Raw genomic sequence first — 15,835 nt, 5'->3', positions numbered from 1 at the left:
AGCTCATAGTTACCGATTAGGTGACCCTGAACCCATCCTTTAGTTATGCTGCCAAAGACAGTTTTTTCTTTTTGTAATAATGTTTTTTGAACACTACTTTTATTTTGCAGGATTTTAGCCAAAGGAAAATTTGAATAACAGTGTAGTATGTCTATGCTTCAGGACTTCATGTGATGCACTGATAACTTCTTTTCCCCTCTCCTCACCTCTTCTTTCTCTTGTTTTTCTTTCCCTTCACCCTCCAGCTGTTTGCTGCAGAGAACCCCCCCTCCCTGAGACGGTTATAGGGACTTTTCCTGTTAATAGGGAGTTTTTCCTTCCTACTATTGCAAAGTGCTCAGTCATAGGGTCTTTACCTTATGGTATAAAACAACCAGAGGTGACAGTTGTTGTGATTTGGTGCTGTATAAATAAAACTGAATTGACTTGAACTGATTCAATGAAAATTGCCTTTGGTGTGATAAAATGACCTACTCTAGTGCCATCCTTTTATTCTGGAACACCACAAGAGTAGCTTTGCATGAGTCACAGTTAAAAAATATAACTAAAACCTTCCTTTGAATGGCCAATATTTAGAAATATGACAATGTGTAGCAACCTAATTTTTAAGTTTTATTTTTTAAGCTTAAATCTTTTAGTAAATCTTACAGTAAAACCTGATTAAAGGAGTTGAATATATGTCGCTGAGACGGTGAAGTTCAGAGGTGTCAAACATATGGCCCTGTACGATAGACTTATATCCATCCTGCATGATAATTTCATATGTCAGTTATTAATGACCTGTCGGTATCTGGGAACCGAATCTTCAGCCCTGCTTTGAGTAGCAGAGATGCAGAAATGTGTGCATGTAGCACAGAGCCATGGCTCAGTGTCTGAGTGTTTAAATGAGTCTCACAGGCCTGAATGTGCGCTTGAAGCCATTTTTAATTCTTAATTTGCTTGATCTGCTGCTCACCACAAACAAGCACAACATTTTGGACTTTTAACTGTATTTTCACAAGTTTTCAGCTTTTCCTACTTATAAAAAACTTCCTAATGGTTATTCATACTATTCAAAGTAATTAAGCAATAAACAATTAACCTGTTGAACCCCAATCTCTGTACCTCTCTGAGGCGAGAGGGAGAACATCTGGTTTAACACGATATACTGCTGGATCTGTTATCTAAATATAGACATGTGTGGTATTGACAGAAATGTCAGAATATCAGCTAAAAGCTCACAAAACCATTTCAACAACCGCTGAACAGCTAAAACAGCAAACAATTAAAGTCCAAACAGATTCTACAAAAAGATGTAAACACAAAGTGCGAACCAACAGCAGAAGAAGACCACAACTACACTTCACGTTTGAAAAACATTGTAATGAATTACCTGAATTTGACCATGATAAAAAGTGCACTTCCTGCATAGCTCTCTGTTTGCTTTGAGACCAGTTTTCCATAAGAGATCTCTATTTCGTGCATTATTTGCTTGCTTATTACCACTCTACTGTTGTGTACAGTGATGTTGGCCACTGTTTTTTGTTTTTCCGCCTCCAAAAATGACCTCTGACAAAAGATTTTGCAATTCAATTTCAAGGAAATTTCAACTTTTACAAATTATGTCAAACCGCAAAATGCTTAGCTATTTGAATAATAAAACCTCTGTAACTTTGTGAAAAACAGAAAAATTTCTCTTGTTCACTTTTTACTGTAAAATTCATTTTTTATGAGTACAGTTAAAAAAAAGACGAAAAACAACAACAACAACAAACTGGACAGTCTGGGCAATTAGCTGCAGGAACTATTTCTGTAATTTTATTTTTTTTTATTACAATGTAAGTCCAAAGAGTCAAGCTGACAGATGTTTTGATTTGTCACAGCAGGCTTTCATTTATCGTGTAGAAAAAGAGCCCAACTTATGATCAAAGTGGGCTGTATGTGGCCTGTAAAGTGTAAAGTGGTTTTAGAGTTTTTCAGGCCTTTGTCTATGTGTAGTAGCTGTGCACTGTCACCAGGGGGCAGTGTCAAAAATATGTGGGACAACTGATCCCTTAAATTAGCTCCTGAAGTAAAATATCGTTTTTGTCTTTGTTGTTGCTCTCTCTCCATTACAACCTGCTTTTCAACCAGTCAATATATATATTTTTTTGGAGGCTTGCATGCAGGTACATCCGTGTTGGTTGCATATTCATAATCCTTCATGTCTGTCTTACTTGTGCTCACAACATTCATATTTTAACAGTGGAAACTGGGAGTTGCTGTAAGTACTGTGTGTTTCCAGCAGGTAGATGTTAGGTTCAATCCCATAAAAAGTCACCATCCCAAACACTCACCTGCTTTATGTCAACCATACAGAGATGTCAAGATGTGACTGTGTCGTCATGGCGACCTCTCAGTAAACAAACTCTTCTTCAATGGGCCACAGCTCACCAAGACAACAGTAAATATCCAGCAGGCCTGACAGTGTGTTTATGTGAAGTGAAACACAGATTTGATCCCTGGGTCTCCTGCAGAGAAAAGATTTTAACTGGAGGGAAAGAATAAATCGGATGAGAATATTTAACTAGTATATTTCAAAATAAATGAAACTGTACACTCTGAAAACAAATATGAAACTGCGTACACTGTGTGTGTGTGTCCTTTGCTTTTTCAAATTTAACCTGTAACCCAACAAAATGTTAGTTAATGTTAGTTTATGATGCGCCAGTGCTTGGCTTACGCTAGTTAACTGAAATTGCTAATGTTAGCAGCTTATATTAGATGAGAAAGCAGAAGAGCCAAATTCTGAACAAATTTCAGGTATTAAGAAGCAAATCCGGAGATTGGCGCTTAAAATGCCAATCATCCATCCACCATTCATGGTGGTTAGATGATTTTAAAAAATCCTTTTCAATTTTAGGGCTTAAAGTTGAGGTGTACCAACACAGGTAATATCTGGTATCTGTTTTCACACCACATCTTCTTATTCAAGTCTGTGAAATTGACTTCTTCACCATGTTTGCAGTGTTGGTGTCCTGTCGGAGGCTTTTAAATTTCCGGTAGAATTGATTGTTGTCTAATAAGACTACACCCTATTCAGTAGGGTGCTGTTGAGTTGGTGAGTGAAAACTCAAATCAGCAGGAATCTACATCTGTGCTATGATGCTACATGTCTTGTGGATTTAGCTTGTTAACTAAGCTGTCTAGCACTCCATTTTCTAACTATGGACATCACTGGTTTCAAAAACCAAGTGACAGTCTGAGTTGATGGCACAGTGGCCACATGCATCCTTTAAAAATAGACACAAAAAGCAGTTAGTAAATTCAAATAATTTTCAAAAAAGGAGTTAACTTGGAAACAAATATGGCATCATCATAAATAATAACATATCAATATCATGTTCTTTGTGAAAAATGTGATTTTGAGATTACAATTCCTTTAAGACTTAATTAAGACTTTATTCTGCACAGTGGGGAACTAAAAACAGTCAAAACCTCAGGAAAACAACACAAGCGACACATGATCCACACACACTGAACACACTATCACAATGAACATTGAACACTTAACTGTTTGGTATCTCAATATTTAAGTCATCTGCTGTTATAGTTCCACAAATGTTAACACCAGATGCTCAAACATGATCAACAGGATCATAGTAACTATGTTACTGTCTGATGTAGTTCACTGCTGAACTTGTCTGGCGCTGCGCGTTAGAATCACCGGAGACTCTAACGTCCTTATTATCACGACCAGAGAGAGCTCTAGTGAGTCAAAAAACTTGCTGGCGGACAAATTCACAGAACGGCCAAGTCGTGGCAGCTCTTGGACCGCACTTTCACTGCCATGCGCTGGTTGTTACGTGCCACCAGTCGGTCCAGGAAGCGCCGGGCCTTACAAGTGAGGCTCTCTTTCCGTTTATAAACGGAGCGCCTGCGTTGAATGGCCTCGGTGCTGTCTCGACGAAGGCGGATCTGTCGGACCACGCCCTCAAATAGCTCGGTCACGTTGTGCTGAAGCGACGCTGACGTCTCAATGAATTTGCAATCAAACACGACTGCACATGCTCGGCCCTCTGGGGATAAATGACACAGACATATTAATATAGTAGCAGGAATTCATTATTAGTACTTTTGTAGTTTTTATTTGTTTTTATGTACGTCTTGCACTTGCACTCCACCTTCCACAGCAACTTCTCTCGATCGGACTAAGTCACTCTTGTTTCCTACGAGGATGATGGGAAGGTTTTCGGCCTGGCGGGTACGTCGGAGCGTGATGCGGAGCTCAGCAGCAGAATCAAAGCTGGAGCGGTCGGTGACCGAGTAGACGATGACGTAAGCACTCCCCACCTTCAGACAGTCATTGTGAGAGGGGCCATCCTCCCCCTCCTGACAGGAAACCTAAACACAGAGAAGGTTGAACCCAGACTTTAAATCAGATGTTATCAGCTTCTTTGTGAATACTCACATAATGAATGCCTACTTCTTAAGCTGCTTGTGCTGGACAAAGTTGTCCAACTTTTTTAGTGACTTACACTGCACACATGTCTGTAGCCCCTGCACTGGTTTAACTCATAATCCTCTACGCATAACCAGAGAGCTATGCAAATGGCCACTATAAATTATACTGCTTTGCAGCTCAAGAATCTTTTTTTAATGGTACCAAGGTAGAAAGAACTTTATTGTACAGGCTTTTTAGTACATTTTAGGGCATTTGCAACATGTTTGTTAAATTTAGTCATGAAATTTGCTCCAACAGAACACTTTGTTCTGAATTTCACATTAATGTGAAAAAAACAAACTTACTGACACACGTGTTCATATTATTTGTATTTGTGCACACCTTGAGATGTTTACTTTTTGTGGTAGTTTTTTATCAACCATATCTTATTTCTTTTGGTAAAATTCATTTTGCTGTGTCAAAGCGACAAGTTTATGTTTTAGAGATCCTAAAATAAAACCTTAATCAACATAGGAAAAGTTTGTTTTTAAAAAAAATATTATCATCTCGACACAGTTCCCTACCATTGTTATTGTTTTTTTATGTGGCTGTGAAACCCAGAGATTCAAACACTGTAAATTTCCTGGCCTGCCCTACAGCCTTACTCTGTAACACACGGACACACCGTGGTTTTGAGTTCAGTTTAGTTTCAAACTGTCGCTTAGTTTCCACAATAATTTTTATTTTTTTAAATAAAGTGTAGTGTTTGTAGCATAGTGTTTGTCTGTGAGATTAAACGATTTAAGGAGTTCAGAGCGATCCAAAAAACAACCAAACAATGGAAACATTTGAAACACAGTAATACTGACATCCTCATCTTAATGAACAGATTCACAGAAGCTGGTTGTGCTACCAAATCTGACCCGACTGCAACTAAACACATTTCCTATACATTGCTGGTTTAGTTTGTTTTGTAGGTACACGATGCTATTTTAGTTAGTTTTTGCTTTTTATTTAATTCAGTTTTGTTAATCTCTTAGTTTTATTTTCAGTATTATATCTCTTTTCATTGTGCAGATAACTTGCAGCTGTATTTATCTTTGAATTTTGGAAATCACTGTACCATAATAAGGCTCAATAAGGGCTTTTTGGGTATAGAAAATTGGGATGTCTCAGTTTTCTGCAGCTGAGCTAGTCCAAAACAGAGATCATATTGTTTGTCTCTCCACTTTTAACTGAGAGGTTAAAAGTATCTTTGACTACCCTTTTAATGAAATAGAGGTTAAAACCAATGGAAAAATCTTTTAGAAAAATGTGAAATTCAACAAACAAATCAATGCTGTGGTTAAAAACTTTCTTTCAGCTCAGAACATTCTCCATACTAAAATAATTTTTTTAAACCACTAGATCTGCAAAGGGTTATGCATGCTTTTGTTACCTGTAGACTGGACTACTTTAATGCACTGTATACTAGAGTTAGTCAGTCACTCTTGCTGGTCTGCAATTAGTTCAAAATGCTGCAGCCAGATTAATTACTGGGACAAAAAAGAGAGATCACATTACTCCAGCGTTGGCAGCCTTGCACTGGCTCACTGTGCTCTACAGAATCCAGTGTAAAGTTGCACTATTTATATTTAAAACCTTAAATGGTCACGTGCAGCCATGCTGTATGTGGTAGACATGTTACGTCCCGATCATTAAGCCTACTTCCAGATCACTGGTGCCTTTGCTGTCATTTCAAGACTCTGTAACTGTCTTTAAATATGTTTTTTTTCTCCATCTTTTAGAAACTGCTGATATCTGCAATTTTGGTTAGAGGATATGTTATTTTATGTAAACAGCATGAATGTATGTAGCATGATTTTTTTAGGCTCCTTATTGTTTTTTATGTAAAATCATTTTATTGAAAAGCACTTTTCAATGAGTGATATAAACCAAATGTACTTTCTAGTTTTAGTTACTATATTGATATTAACACACTGTACCAGTTTGTCGTTCTCCCAGTTGTCCATGACGATGAGCGTCGTTTCCTCTCCATCTACTGTCAGTGTCCTCTCATATGTGTCTTCTGTAACATACAATAAATACAAAAAAGACAGGTTTGAGAATTTGCTTTTGAGCTAAACGCTGTGATCGGCATGCTAACGCGCTCACATGTCGGTTTTTATTTTGTTTGGCATTTTAGCGTGTTTGCATGCTGACACTTGCTAATTGGCACTGAAAGTACCGAAGAGCAGCTGTGGCTAAAGGATATCAGCTCCTACAGGGCTGTGAAAAAGTATTTGCCCCTTTGTTGTTGTTGTTTTTTGCTCATTCATTATATTTAAATGTCTCACACCATGAAACTAATTTTAATATTAGACAAAATACAGTTTTTAAAGTACAAAGCTAAACCTATCCAGCCCTGTGTGAAAGTAATTGTCCTCCTTGATAATCAGATTTATCAGTGATTACAGTCAGACCTGTTGACTCAAGAAATTGCTTAAATAAAATCTGTTTAATGAAGTAAAGTAGGCTAAAAGATCAAAACCAACATACCATGCCACCATCAAAAGAAACTCAAGAACACCTGAGAAACAAAGTCCTTCATCTGTCGGTCTAGGAAGGCGTGAAGCCATTTCTAAAGCTTTGGGACTCTATCGATCTGTGGTGAGAGCTAACATCCACAAACGGAGAAACTTCATAGAAGTGACCGGCCTACCAAAATTACTCCAAGAGCAGATCAGCGACTTATCCAGGAGATGACAAAAGAACCCAGAACAACATCTAACAAACCGTAGGCCTCACTTGGCTCAGTTAAGGTCAGAGTTCATGATTCAAAAGTCAGAAAGAGACTAAAAGACATATATGGGAAAACTCTAAGGCAAAAACTACTGCTAATCATAGAGAACACACAGGCTTGTCTCACATCTTGATGGTCCTCAAGACTTTGGGAAAACATTCTCTGGACAAAAGTTGAGCATTTTGGCATAAAAATAACAGCATTTCATAAGAACATCATACCAACAGTCAGACAAATGTGAGGGTAGTGTGGTGTTCTGGGGATGCTTTGCTTCAGGACCTGGACAACTTACCGTAATTGATGGAACCATGAATTCTGCTCTCCATCAGAAATTCCTGAATGAGAATGTCTGGCCATCAAGCTTGCGCCCTGAGACTCAAGTGCAATTGAACAGGACAATGATCAAGAACACACCAGCAAGTGTGGCTTTGTCACAGTCCGGACTTTAATCAGATTGAGCTGCTCAGTCCACGCCGGAAAACCCTCTGCCCTCTTTGAAATTAATGCGTGTGAGCAGCAACACTGATCTATAAAACATAATCTATTGGTTGATATTGAATTAAAGGGCAATGCAGAGAATTGTGCATTTTCAGAAATGCTAGTATATAACCTCTCCTCAACTTCATTTTCATTGGATGCGTGAAAAACTGAGCTGTGTGTCTAGGGTGGACAGTTGTTGCATTTTGCACGTATACAAACATACTGAAGCAGCAGTAAAGAAAGCAAAGAGGAAAAAAATGCAGGCAAAAGTTAGATGTTCAATTATTATGTGTCAAGCTATGCTCAGAAATTAGGCTGTAGGTGAACAAGCTGGAGATTCTCCTGATGGTGTATTTTTTTCTTTTTATGTTTGAAGGGGGAAATAAACTCCCTTGGCTGTTTTTCTTTTTCTTACCAGTAACATTTAGTTTGTCCTCTTTGTCCTATTTGGAACATAAGGCTGCAGAAGCAGTACTGCTTCTTTTTGTGTATGGGTCGCACACACTATGCAACATGAAAGGTGGATAGTGTTACCCTAACATGAGCCTGAACCTGTCCCTCAGTCTCAGTGTTGACTGGACTATAGCGAGATCACCCAAATCTAGTCCAGAGATTTTAGTTTGAACCAAAGTGGAGCACTGACAGAAGCAGCTGAACATCTCTGTTAGCCCTAGAGCTATGACTAAAATAATAAACAACATGGTGGACCAAAAAGAGACAACAATAAGGTAAACCCTGACAGCACAACCCACATAAAAATGAAACAGAAAAAAGCCAAAATGTTAATGTTTCAAAATGTTCTGTATGTTTCGTTGGAATAATACTCTGTAATGTCTGTGCTATGAATTACTCAGAAAAGAAGCCTTTTTGCATTCATCTCTCTGAAAATCAAACAATTACGCACAAATTATATGGATGTTGGAGGCAAATAAAAGATCACTTTGAAAAGATAAAAAAAGGCCAATCAGTGATTAACCAACAACAAAAAACAAAAGTAACAAAACAAAACATGTAAACCCATGGATGTATGACCATTCGCATCACGTCAGACTATCACCTGATCGATGCAGCTTATCAATTATGGCCTGAGGCCAGTCAACACGTGACAGATGATCAATCTCAGGCCAGCCAAGGTTGATCTCACAACAAAGTCAGAGACAGAAAGTGTGTGCTGATCCACCGTGCACTGAGTCTGAGTGTGAAAGATTATGAAAGCATGGTTAAAAATTGTCTGTGGTTAAGGAATCCTTTTGGCTAATTTCTATTTATACAGAGTCAGTTGTCAGTTAACATATCTGTGGCTTGTGCTAAAGCTTTGCAGCCACCATGAAAAGAAACTCAAGAACAGCAGAGAAACAAAGTCCTTCATCTGTCGGTCTAGGAAGGCGTAAAGCCATTTCTAAAGCTTTGGGACTCTATCGATCTGTGGTGAGAGCTAACATCCACAAACGGAGAAACTTCCTAGGAGTGACTGGCCTAACATATCTGTGGCTTGTGCTAAAACTTTGCAGCATTTTTGATTTGACATTATGGTATTGCGCAGCAAAGGGTAACATACATCTCCATTTGTTCTTATGGGGCTGAGTTAACATCATGAAGTTAGTCTGGGATCATATGAAGACAATGAAAACAAAGAGACTGCTTGAATCCTCTGACAAGTTCTCCAAGAAGACTAGAGGAACCCTACCTGTAAAATACCCTGAATATGTGCACTGAACTGAAATAGTTTATTTTTTTACAATATTGAACAGAAAGAACATCTTTCAAGGTGTTAAGTCCATCATTTTTCGGGAAACTTTAACCCTGTCAACTAAATTAAACAACACCTATACTACTACTACTAATAATAATAATTAACTATCTTAACTAACTAAAAACTATGAGTAAGTGTGACGATTTAGATGTAATGACCACCAGGCACTTAAAAAACAAGCACTCATAATGTCCCACCTCCAGGTTGTTCATCCTTGTCTGTTATCCCGGCAAAGATTCCTGCGAGGCTAGTCTTTCCGACTCCATGATCACCAAGCAACACTACTCTGTAAACACAGTCCGAATCACTCTGTGAGTCATCATCAGAGTCTGAACTCCACTGGGCACGGTAATGGAGGGACTTGTCTCCAGGGTGGTAGGACGCTGACTGTCCCAGAGGGGGGTGGTTGCGCTGGGGACGGGGCTGCTCTGGGTTGGGTTGGGTGCTGCTGGGGATCCAAGGCGGTTGCTGGTAAAGGGGATGAACTGGAGTGCTGCCTCGCCTTTGGAGGGGCTCCTTCTCTCTCTGGGTGTTGAGGGTCATGTTCCTACGGTAAAGGCATTAGGACAGGATGGGCCTGAGGGAGTAAATAAGACTGTTAATGGTTCAGAGGAAAATCTGGTCCAAAAAGGTCCTTGCAAACTTTTTCAGAGAGGCAATTTGTTGTCTTTCCCAAATAACCACCTCTGTTTTTGCCACAGTGATGTAGAAATGCGCTCTGTTTTTAGGTTTACACCAGAGAAGGTGGAGAAACACAGCAAGACCTTCATTTGTTTGCTAAAAGCGTAGTCTATTTTTGTGGCATAATGTTAACTACTCTACACTATAAAATGCATAATAAAGCACCAGAGATTTCCTTGTTAAAAAAAAAGGTTAAATAAATAACAGTATTTCAAAAGGAGAGCGTGACTGTGTTCTCCGGATTTCCTGCCTGGTTTTATAGACTGACCTCCACAAGTGTATCCAGAGGGATTGTGGCAGTGACAGCTGGGGAAGTTATGGTGGTCAGGATATATTGTAGAGAGGAAAAAAAGTTTATTTAGTTAATCTGAATTCTCAGAGCTCAGCTGTATTATTGGATTATATGGTGACAAAACGCAGAAACAATATATACAAATTCATCTTTAACTTCATTCATCTTTAATTTCACTGATCGTAGGTTTTAGCAGTAGTGCTTCAGTCTTTAATGAAGATACTATAGACCAGCGGTCCCCAACCTCTTTTGCGCCACGGACCGGTTTATGCCCGACAATATTTTCACGGACCGGCCTTTAAAGTGTCGCGGATAAATACAACAAAATAAAACTAGTACCGGTACCGAAAAAAAGAAAATGTATTCATAACACACGTGAAAAGACCAAGGAAAACGGAGTAAACGATAAAAAACGCTAACAAAATAACGCTGAAAACCGGTAAAAACCCTGAAAACTATACATTTCACACCTGAGCCTCAACTCTCGCGGCCCGGTACCAAATGACTCACGGACCGGTACCGGTCCGAGGCCCGGGGGTTGGGGACCGCTGCTATAGACTACACTTAGACAGTTTATTAGATACACCTAGTACCAGATTGAACTTCCATTTTTGCCTACCTAGGTAGGCTGTGCTGTTTTAACAATGCTCGGTACTAAGAGGCCTAAGTGTGCAAAGAAAAACGCCCCTTATACCATCACAACCCTACTACCACCAGCATAAACTGGTAATACAAAGCAGTATGGATGTATGGTTTTTATATTGTTTACGCCAAATTCATCCAAAAGTCGTAGCAGAAACCCTGATTCACCGGACAGGAAAATGTTATTCCAGTCTTTTACTCTACAACTTTGGTGAACGTGTGCAAATTTTAGCCTCCATTTCCTCTTCTTAGCTGACAGGTGTGGCACTTGGTGTGGTCTTGTGTTTTTACAACTCATCTGCTTCAAGATTCAACGGGATGCAAATTTGCATATCATTATAACCAGTGTTTATTTGAGTTGTTTCTCCTCTGACCTCAGACATTAACAAGGTATTTTTGTCCAGAGACCCACAGCTCACTGCATAGTTTCTGTTTTTCAGACCATTCAATCCCTGTAGATAAGTAGTCTCCAAAATACTCAAACTAGCCAATCTGGCACCAACAACCATGCTGCATTAAAGGCACTTAAATGACCTTTCTTCTGATGTTGACTGCTATGTGATTGGCTGATTAGATATTTGAGTGGGTGAAAAGTTGTACCTAATACAATGGACAGTGAATGCATAGAAAGAGCCTACAGATCAGAAAGGTGATGCCAATTCATGAAAACTTCATATCTGGATTTTTTTTTTTTAAATGGCCAGCAGTCACCACTGCTTTGATTTTAAAAAATAAATCTGATTGTATGCTGTATAAAGTGCAGGAGAAAATTAGTTTGCAGCTTACAACATGTGATGATGACAATTTACTTTAAATTAGCCACTGAGCTAATTTAAAGTCTAATTTATGGCAACATGATTTTCATTCAGTAAGTTTTCAAAAGTACTTCGTTCGTTCTCAGTGACGTCCACCCCTCACCCGTGACATGTGGTTTAAAAAAACCTATGATCATGACGGCCCAAAAGCTCACCTTGTTGCTTAAAAATAGGTGTCCACAAATTAGTGAGTGACTTTATAGTGACTATGTCCATCATTTATATACAGGCTATATGTCTGCGTGCAGGTAAATTAAAAGCTGAAAGTACAGTTGATTATTTTTAGGGATTATTAAAAGATTGCAAGGCCATAGAAGGACTCAAAATGTGATAACTTTGCTGTGGACAGATAGCTGCCGAGCTAACCTTAAATAGTGTTTGTTTTAAAGTAGTTTTTTTTTTGTTTTTTTTTTTAATAAATGCATTTTTGAAGTGGTGTCTGAGTGACCTCACTCACTGATTTATGTACAGGAGAAAGCACTTTGCTAGGGAACAACACAACAAATAACATGCCCTTGCCAATTAAGAAATTTGTGAACAATTTGTACAGTGATTGCAGTTTCAGACAAAATTTACACCTTCATTACATTTCCATGTATTCTGTGGTATCACGTATCACTATCATACACAACACTTCATGCATTTCATTCAGTCATGTCATTCTTTGTTAAAAATGAGTTAAAGAAACCCAAAACTTTGTTTAATTTGATTTCTCTGTGAAAACAAATGCATTGAGACAATTAATACTATTATAACAAACATCACAGATGGGAATCAAAATTACAAACCTAAAAACATATAAACTCAAGAAACCTTCTGGAAAATGTCAAACTTAGGTCTCAATTCCAAAATCTAGCTAGAGATCAAAGAAGGAACCAAAAGCGACTTCTCCTATGCACCAGAGAGCAGAGACACACAAAAACCCTCCTATAATGAATAATTAACACATTTGAAGGTGCCAAGTACAACAGTTAGTGGTGGTGAAGGCCGGGCAGACCAGGTGAAAGCTGTTGGTTGCAATTAAAAAGTTACAGCATCACCAGTCCCACAAAACGGATAAACTTGAAGCTAAGGATGAGCAGTAACAAATCGCTCATGTAATACATACAATATACAGACCAAATAACTGTACTTGACTAGTTAATAAGAGGTGATGAACAACATTATTTGGTTTTACTTAAAGCAAACCAAACAAACTGAAAGAATGAGAACTATTTCAAACATGATTTTAGCTCTGAAAGTGAAGTTTTTTTGAATGAAATATCTAAAACTCGTTTATTATATGACTAATAGCTAAAAACAGGACAAAACACACAGCATGTCTATAGATAGATAGATAGAGAGACTTACCATATACACTCCATGCACAGCTGCTTCCGTCCAGCTTCAGTAAACAACAGAACTGAACTGAACCCTGTCTCTCTGACTCTGTCAGTGTAACAGTACCCTGGTGCCACAGTAACCCGCCTAGAAAAAAAAAAGTTCCACAACAGCGTTAAAAATTCAGCAGTGGAATCACGGTTATCTACCTCCTCCAGTGTGTGTGTATGTGTGTGTGTCTCAGAGTGACAGCAGAGGAGAAACAGATATCTGAGGAGGGAGTGTGTGTGTGTGTGTGTGTGTGTGTGTGCGTTTGAGAGAGAGTTTTATCAGTGTGGAGGGCAGGCGGTTTAGGAAAACATTTTGGTCACTTCCTGTTTGACCTAAAAGACACAGTCTGGAGTAACAAAACAGCTCAGTTGGAATAGTCTAGTTTACAATTGATATGACAACTTTTTTTAAAATTCTGGTTACATAGAAATAAAAGATACAGACAATACTTGCTCTAATTTTCTCTCATATGTTATAATGGTGGACACTTATATTAAACATGTTTAATCCTATGATTGAAATAATAATTTAAGGATGCTAAGGAGACCAAATATCAGGCTTATTTTTACTCTGCTTAGGTTTAGATAAAACAGACTTACAAAGTGCTTTGAGTGGTCAAATTGAGTAGAAAGGTGCTATGTAAGTACCAGTCCATTTACCAGTTTATTAATGGCAATTTATCAGCTCCCTAACTACTGAAGATATAATTTTACTGCCTTTCTAAGGAATGAAAACAGCTGATTTTTAGGTTAGCAGAGAAATATTTCAGCTCTGAGGCTATTTTTTTCCCCAGTTAATACAGGTAAAACCACATGTTGTTGTGGCATTGTTTAGTGTTTGCGTGACAAAATGTTGATGTCACAGCTGAAGAATTTCGTCACGTGTAGTTTGAGGCAAGACAAGTTGCATGTATTGACCAAATACAGGAAGTTCATTCACAGTAGGAGCACAAACTGTTAAATATGTTTTGAGACGCCACCCTGTCGACGTACTAACACTAAGTATAAGTTGTAGTTTGCTCCATTGGGGTAATTTCATAATGGAAATATCCAAATTGACATGGAGGGGACAAAAATAACACATTATTACCTACCAGTTGATGAAGTCGCCAGTTTTGTATGGATTAGTAGCTAGTAGTCCTGGTGAGTTAAAATGATGAATTAAGACTTAAGGATATCTCTGCCTTTCGCAGATGACGTGGTTCTGTTGGCTTCATTGGGTAATGGCCTCCAGCTCGCACTGGAACAGTTCACAGCCGAGGTCAGAGACGCGTTCCTGCCCCAAGTGGAGGAGTTTAAGTATCTCTTGTTCCCGAGTGACAGGAGAAGGGAGCAGGAGATCGACAGATGGATTGGTGAGAAAAGTACTTAAAGACGTTCGGGTTTCTAGGACCTGACGTTAGCTGGCACGACGTTAGCTTATATTTATGTTGTTGTTTAGCTAGTTCTTGTTAGCTGTCTGGAGATGGGAGGGTCGCATGTCTGATCTGAAATGATAACCAGACCCAACGATATTAAGAGTAAATAAGCAAGTTCATCTAGGATTTCTCATGTTAGAACCCTTACTAGTTCAGGAAGAAGTTGAAATGGAGTAGTAGCGGAGGATGCAGATGAACAAGATCAAAAGGAAAACACTAAACACCACACTACAAAACTTCTGTACAAACAGACCAGAGGAGTCGCCCCCTGCTGGTCAGTGGGAAACGAGCAGGTTTAAGGCATTCAGTGAAGGCTTAATTCAGATCCAGAAGTTAGAGTAGGCTAATAACAATTGTCCTGCTTTTTGCTTACATTTTATTTGAATAACCCAAAGTTCCTAGAAAAAGTTATTCATGATTTTGTTACTTCCTGTCTGGACTACTGTAATTCCCTGTGCTTTGGTATTGAACAGTCATCTTTACGCTGCTTGCAGTTGGTCCAGAATACAGGATGCCGTTATACGATCTTCCATGTAGAAATGAAAGAATCATTTTAAAAATGTGAAGCTTTAATAGCATGCCAAAGTTGGGATAAATCATATTCAAATTAAGTATTCAACATGAATATTTTCATATTCATTATTCTTAACTTTTTATACCTCTGGTAGAAATGGATTCCCACAGTTTACACATGAGCTGAGATGGAAAATTCACTTCCTCTGTGTCAGTGTGAGTGTTCTGACTGAAACTCAACACATCGCAGATGTTTAGCTTTTGTCCACCCCCTCAGGTTAAGAGTTTGAATATAAAAGGAGGAGTTTCTCTGTGCATTCCCATTTGTTTGAAATGTCGTTTCCTAAACAGCACAGTCTGGCACAGTTGATTCATAACTTTATCAGTCAGCTAGTCCATATCTAATCGATTTCTGATTTGAGACCAAAACAACTCTACCTTTCTACCCCCTCTTTTTGATTTTGCCATCCGCTGAGAACTGCATCTGGCTTTAATCAGGTGTAGACAGCTCATAGAAGACTCATGCCATCATTAGTTTTATGAGCTGGTTGAAAGCTTTCAGTGTTTCCACTTGTTTTAAAAACAAAAAGCCTTTAAAGGGCTTTAAAAAACAAATTTAATTTGCAGGCTTTTATCAAAATAATAGACTTGCTTTATACAGTACAACCTTTCCTTATGTTGTGGCTA

At 38.5% G+C, this 15,835-nt stretch overlaps 1 protein-coding gene across 5 annotated transcripts; it reads right to left on the bottom strand.

Annotated features, from left to right (window-relative positions):
• Positions 1-799: 799 nt before the first annotated feature.
• Positions 800-15,150, bottom strand: rem1 (RAS (RAD and GEM)-like GTP-binding 1). 5 transcript variants are annotated; one of them, XM_082534859.1, is made up of 7 exons: positions 14,312-15,150; positions 13,198-13,314; positions 10,367-10,404; positions 9,615-9,994; positions 6,388-6,470; positions 4,143-4,362; positions 800-4,037 (listed from the first exon to the last, which is right to left on the bottom strand). In XM_082534859.1, the coding sequence occupies exons 4-7, from the start codon at positions 9,958-9,960 to the stop codon at positions 3,760-3,762; spliced, it is 927 nt and encodes a 308-aa protein (XP_082390985.1). In that variant the 5' UTR covers positions 9,961-9,994; positions 10,367-10,404; positions 13,198-13,314; positions 14,312-15,150; the 3' UTR covers positions 800-3,759. The 5 variants fall into 5 exon arrangements, with proteins under 5 accessions (XP_082390985.1, XP_082390984.1, XP_082390983.1 ...); XM_082534858.1 differs by lacking the exon at positions 10,367-10,404 and having other exon boundaries at positions 801-4,037; positions 14,312-14,704; positions 14,784-15,144; XM_082534857.1 differs by lacking the exon at positions 10,367-10,404 and having other exon boundaries at positions 801-4,037; positions 14,308-15,144.
• Positions 15,151-15,835: the final 685 nt, after the last annotated feature.

The sequence above is a fragment of the Aulonocara stuartgranti genome (assembly GCF_965226115.1).
Source record: "Aulonocara stuartgranti genome assembly, chromosome: 5".
Lineage (NCBI taxonomy): Eukaryota > Metazoa > Chordata > Actinopteri > Cichliformes > Cichlidae > Aulonocara > Aulonocara stuartgranti.
Note: the sequence above shows the minus strand (reverse complement) of the source record. Positions and strands in the feature narration are given on the sequence as shown.